Source organism: Neovison vison, chromosome 2, assembly GCF_020171115.1.
Source record: "Neovison vison isolate M4711 chromosome 2, ASM_NN_V1, whole genome shotgun sequence".
Taxonomy (NCBI): domain Eukaryota; kingdom Metazoa; phylum Chordata; class Mammalia; order Carnivora; family Mustelidae; genus Neogale; species Neogale vison.
In genome coordinates, this window is record NC_058092.1 from 151,010,461 (window position 1) to 151,016,653 (window position 6,193).

At 60.1% G+C, this 6,193-nt stretch overlaps 1 protein-coding gene across 1 annotated transcript in view; it reads right to left on the reverse strand.

Annotated features, from left to right (window-relative positions):
• GPR137B (G protein-coupled receptor 137B) overlaps positions 1 to 5,305 on the reverse strand; it is a 50,858-nt gene extending 45,553 nt beyond the window's left edge. Inside the window, exon 1 of the mRNA XM_044239318.1 lies at positions 4,882 to 5,305. Within this exon, the coding sequence (XP_044095253.1) occupies positions 4,882 to 5,289 (408 nt within the window). The 5' untranslated portion in view covers positions 5,290 to 5,305. The remainder of the gene's footprint in view (positions 1 to 4,881) is intronic.
• Between the last annotated feature and the right edge of the window lie 888 nt (positions 5,306 to 6,193).

The window sequence follows — 6,193 nt, forward strand, 5'->3', positions numbered from 1 at the left end:
GCCAAGAGTCCCTGCCACTTTACAAACACAAATGTTGCAGCATGGCACCACAAGTCATTTGGATGACACAGTGGGGGGACAAAAGGCAGAGCCGGCCCCAGGGGTCAGACCTTTAAGACCTGGTTTGGTATCTGGGCAAGAGCCAGAGTCGCTCTTGTTAGATGCAGAAAGGGCATTTCACTGAGGTGCAGAGGGTACGACATAGACAGGCTCTCCTTAACCCAGCTCCCACCAGGGGGATGTGCCCCCGGGGATCGCTGCTTTCCTGATGAGGAATGTCAGTAACCAGCCACGGGAGCTACACTAGGGGTGAAGCCAGGACTTGAACTCGGTCCTGCTCACATGGTTCCCCCCTCCTTCCATGCGCAGTGCTGCCCCCTCATTTATAGGCCTTTGCTGGCACACCAGGACCCCCAGACTCCCATGATACGCTCCAACACCCCCCACAAGCCACAGTTCCCCACCACCAACGGCCCTGCAGCAGCTTCCCGGCCGCCCTCGAGACGCGCTGTCATCCCGGCTTCTGCGTCAGCATCCATTAACCACACCCCATGTCGCCCCGTCCCCAGAGTTCACTTCTCCTTTTCCTTCCTCAAAATACCCTCCTGTCGTGGCAGGAATTTGTCACCGGGCTCAAGACAGAGCGGAACCAGTGAGACCTTGAGCCCCCTCCACTCCACCAAACTCGGGTCCCTAAGAGTCTGAGGTCCAGACCCGTGATTCCAAGGGAAAACGGCTGGAAGGGATGGCTGAGCCCATGGCACACCAGGAGCTCTACAGACAGACCTGCTGGCCCAGGGGTTGCCCAGTGCAGAAGCTGGTAGCCTCTCTACTGGGCCTCAACCCCACAGCCTGGTGTGGAAGGCACCCCAACAGCCCAAGCGCAGAGACTCCCGTGTGCTCTTGGGGTCCTGCTCTGCTCGAAACCTCCGTCTGAGGCAAACGGTGCCAGAAGAGCAGGCTCCAGAGGACAGACCTTGGTTCAAGCCTCGGCCCCACCACTTCCTGGTGCAGCAAAGAGCTGAGTGGGAGGGATGCCTGGGCAGCTCAGTCAGTGAAGCCTCTGCCTTCAGCTCATGTCATGATCCAGGGTCCTGGGATCCTGTCCTGCGGGTCGGGCTCCTTGCTCAGCAGGGAGCCTGCTTCTCCCTGTCCCTCTGCCTGCTGCTCCCCCTGCTTGTATACAGGCTCTGTCTCTGTGACAAATAAAATCTTATTTAAAAAAGAAGAAAAAGAAGAAAAGATCTGAGTGGGAGTTTGGCTGTCCCCAGGGCTGGTACTGGGGGACCAGAGCCAGATAGGACAGGTACTCAACACCCTATGTTCCAAAGACAGCCCCAGACATTTGGGGCCAGTCACACACCTCACACAGGGCTGCTATGAGTCAGCAGAACCAGTCCTACCACCAGCCTCCTCCCCATGTTTCAGCCTGTCCCAGGAGCTGGAGAGCGGAGAAAGGAGTCATCAGCCCCGGCAGGAGAGCAGCGTTCATGCTAGGAGATGCAACTATCATCCCTGGTCACTGAGGAGAAAACCCCAGAGGAACTGCTCAGGGGGGGTTAGGAAGCAGGAACCTCATCACGCCACTCCATGGACAGTGACGTGCTGAGATGGGAAGACTCAGACCCAAGAGGTGTAGACATGACAACAAAGTGGATTCTGGAGAGTCCCAGCAGAGGCCCACCTGTGCTGTGGAGGTCTAAGCGGGGGGTGGGGAGGGGTGGGGGGGTGGTATCTGCCTCTACCTGGGATTTCTGTAGGTGGCAGAGAAGGAAAGAGGGCAGGTGGGGACCTGGGAGGAGACCGAGGATAGGCACCAGCCCCTGACCTGCGTGGCTGCACCTGCAGAAGGGACTGGGTGGAAGGCGGACAGGCAGAGGGAGCCAGGATAAGACAGAGTCCGCCATGTGGCTGCGGCCCCGTGACAGGGTCACCCCCAGAGCCCAAGGTGAAGCAAAGCCAGCAGAGAACAGGCAGAGCATCCCGTAAAACCACCTCCTTGGGCCAGCCCCAGAAGAGCCAGATTCCAAAGATGGGGGGCGAGGCTAAGCACTCAGGACACACCCTTCTCCTGCACTCGGAGCTCTGGACAGAAGGGACCATGGCCCTCCAGCGGCCGGGGCAAGAGGAGGTGCTTCGGAGGCTTCGGGGCACGGTGGGCCAGCTCCTGACCACCCCGCCCCCCAGAGGAAAGATGGTAACACCTTCTCCCCAGTTACCAGGGAGGCTCCACACAGAGGCCTAAGCCAGTTCCAGGCGCTGGGCCAGGCACAGAGCACAGGGCCATGACAGATGAGACTCCCTCCAGCTCCAAGAGCACCTTCTAGCTCTTCCCCAAACTGCTGCCATGGTGCCCCTCTGCCACGGCCCTCTCCTTCTTCCCACCGGCCTCCCCAGCTGCCACAAACCCGCCTCCTGAGGCTCGGGTCCCACGGAAGCCTCCCACAGCTTAAATATACACCACCTAAGTCCCCCGAATTACCGCTTAACTGGGTGGGGTATAAGATTCGTACCCCCCAGCCAGGGGTTTGGCTCCCAGCAAACAGGGGCTACAACTACGGTAGAGTATGTTTCCCCTCTGAACACTGTACCACAAAGCACGGGCCATCGCTTAGATGCCAGAGATGTGGGGGACCTCCCAGCGCCTCCATGCCCCGAACAGGTAACCTTGAGCAAGCCACTGAACCTCTCTAACCATTCACAATATGGGGACCGTCTCATCACTACCATCAGAGGGCCCTTATGAAGAGGCCAAACCAGTTCGAATGGAGCCTGGCACCCAGTCGGGCTTCTCCATTACCTGCTGCTCACCCCCTCCCTCCCAGATCTGATGGACTTGTTCTGAGATGGGCCCCAGGGAAGCGGTAATTCTTAAAAGCTCCCTGGGCTATTCCAGTGGTTGAGAACCTTGTCTAAGAGAAGGCACGCGGGAGGGAGAGCTAGGGAGAGACGTCAGAGCTGAGAGTCAAAGGAAGGGTGACTCCCTTTCTAGTTCCCCAGAAATATCAAGAGTATTTGTCAGGAAGCCAGGGGATGGCTTTGCTCTACAGAGCCTCGAAGACCAGCACTTAGGTACCCCCTTTCCTGCCAGCCACCCGGGAGACATGAAAAGCAACAAGAGGTGGAAGATACAAAGAAGCCCGGGCCAGGGCTTGAGGCCTCTTGACTGGAGTGGCTCTGTCTGCCTGGTCACTCTTTCCCTCGCTCAGCGTTTACTTGCCAACCAGCAGATGGTGCAGAAAATGTGCGGCCCTGCTCCTAAGCCAGCTAGTGCAGAATTTGCATGTGATTAGTGTGGAGAGCCATAGCCCTGGCCTGCGTTATCCTTTTTTTTTTCTCTTAGAAAGGAACACAAATACCTAAATACAAAACACGATCACAGTCACGGTTCTTAAAGTAATGTCAGCCTACCTGACCTTTGTATCTTGCTGGAACTACCCTTTTGGATCCAATTAAAGAGCTAAAGTGTCAGCAGTGGAGCTGAGGACTGCCTGAGTAACCAGCTTTTGGGCTCAAAGGTAATTTTTGGACAGATAATACCTATGACTCGAGCACTGGAAAAATATGTGGCTACACCAGACTTATCAGAAGGCTGTGAGCGCAGAGCTGTTTTATAAGACTATCATGGCTACTAACTAGTACCCAGCTATTCTGGAGCCAGACCTGTTTCCTGCTGATTGTCTCTGGGGCTCCCACAGCACGGCAATCCTTCTCTATTTTTTCTTGCCTTTCTTTTTTTGAAGTAAAGACGTTTTCTTTAGAGAACAGGAACACTTATAAAAGGAGAATGCCTGCCTGCATCAGGCGTCTGTCGGTGGGAGAGCTCTTCAATTACCCTTACCAGATGACACCGGCAAAGTCCTTGTGAAAATGGACATTTCAGGGCTTGGAAAGCTAATGAGAATCACAGATGATGATGAGGGCGTTGTGTAATTAAACCTTTTTGCAATACCTGCCATGGTATTTACAAAGCACTTTACAATCACCGTCCTTTCCTTAAGTCACAGCAGCCCAGTCTATTCACATGTTCTCCCATTAGCTTATTAAAAATAGGCCTCATAAACTAGCTCCTCTGTGCCCATAAAAGAGCCCCGGTAAACTTTATGGCTTCTTCTCGGGGCCTCTCCATCCAGCTCAGACAGCAAGCCTTGACCTCCCCTGGAAGCAGCTGGGGAGCTGGGTGTCACCCCCAGACTGTTCAGCAGCCCTGAGAAATGAAGTCCGAAGCTCTAGTTCATTCAGCAGGGCTCCAAGCTGGAGATCAAAAACATCTCATCCCAAATGGGGCAGTCCTGTCCTGTCATTACTCAAAAATATCAGCGTCTGACCCCAATCTGGAGGCCAGCGTGCACATGACCTTTCCAGGCTCAGGTCAGGTGCTCTGGGATGACGGAACGGAGGCGTCAGTCTAGAGGTCGAGCCTCCCTGGCAGCCGCCTTCTAATGTGTGCGGGAAGCGGCCCCTGAGCCCAGACAGGGCGGGCCCCAAACCCACCGGTGGCTACGAAGGCAGGCCCTCACTTTCTCTCTGTCGCCTCATTTGGGAATGGGCGGGGTGGGGGGGGGAGAACGGCTTGCAGGTAGGACAGGGCTCGGGCGACCCCAGAGCCAGGGCCTTCCGCCCACCCTCTGGGCTCCGCGACCGCCCCTCGCAGCCATAAGCCCCGTAGCTGGCGCAGCGCCGAGGCGGGGGGCTCTCCCAGGTGAGCGCCCTCCCCCCCAGGTGAGCGCCCCCGCCCCAAGTGAGCGCCCTCCTCCCCAGGTGAGCGCACTCCCCGCCAGGTGAGCGCCCTCCGCCCTAGGTGAGCGCCCGCTCCCCAGGTGAGCGCCCGGCCCCTCGGTGAGCGCCCCCCAGGGCCCCCAGCCGCGCGGCACCGCTCACCTGCGTGAAGTAGAGGTTCATGAGCGTGAGCGTGAAGAACTGCAGGCACACAGGGAAGCAGTAGAGCAGCCAGAAGACGAAGGGGCCTAGCGCGTTGGCCGCCACGAAGTCTCTGAAGTAGAAGGAGAAGAGGACGGTCCGCAGGGAGGCCCAGAGGAGGCAGAGGAAGAGGAAGACGCTCTGGTAGCTCAGCCGCTTGTGGCCGTAGCGCAGTACCAGCCAGAGCTGCGCGTAGATGAACACGAAGAGCAGCGAGTAGAACGCGGTGTAGACGACGGTGAGGCCGAGCTTCACGTAGGGCGGCACGGCCGGGGTCAGCGTGGGCGGCAGAGAGTCGTTGCGGAGCGGGTCCCACGGCGGAGCCGCCATCGGGCTCGGGACGCCGCGGCGGGGCCGGGGGCGCCTCATCTGCGCTCGCGGCCCGCGCCGCCCCCGGGGGGGTCTCGGAGCCGCGCGCCCCGCCCGGAGCCCGGCGCCCGCAGGAAAGAAAACAAGCGGCACTTCCTCCCGCCGCACCACATGATCCGCGGGCGGCCCCGGCCGGGAGGGGCGGCGCCGCGCCCGCCGCCCCCGCGCGCCCGCGGCCCCGCGCGCCCCTGCGCTGCCCCGCGGCCCAGCCGCTGGCCCACCCGCCCCGCCCCGCCCCCGCCCTGCGCGTCCCCGGCGCCGCCCCGCCCTCCGCCCTTTGCCGCCGCACGTCGGACCCCGAACCGCACGCGCCCCCGTGCCCCCGCAGCACCCCGCACTGCCCCACGTCAGACCCCGAGCCGCGCGACCCGCCCCGACCCGCCACCGACACTGCGCGTCCCGCACAGCCGGATCCAGGCGCCGCCCCGCCCCCTCCACTGCCCGCTCCGCCCCCCGTCCCGGGACACCGCGGGTCCTGCCGCGCTCAGCACCTGAAGTCCCGGCCCCGCGCGGCCCCGCTCAGGGCTCCCCGCGGCCCCCAGCTCTCCGCCGACGATGACTGACTTGTTTCGCAGAAGTTAATTCTTTTATCTCAAAACAACAAACTTTAAGTCTTTTTTTTTTTTTTTTTTTTTCATTAAAAGTAAATGAAATGGCTGTGAAGGGCCGGCGTTTTTTTGCGGACTCTGAATCCAGAAGTATCCTGCAGGAAAGCCCGTGTTTGTGGGGTCGCGCACGCCGGAGCGAGCGAACTGGTTCCCGTGGCTCGGGCCCCGTCTTGGGACAGGGCACTCTTCCTTCGGCGGGGACAGGGCAGTGCTCCCCGGAGACCCGCCGCGCCGGCTGCGCCTCTCCCGGCAGCGCGCCAGTGCGGCGAGCGCTGGCGGGAGCCCCCGAGGCCGCA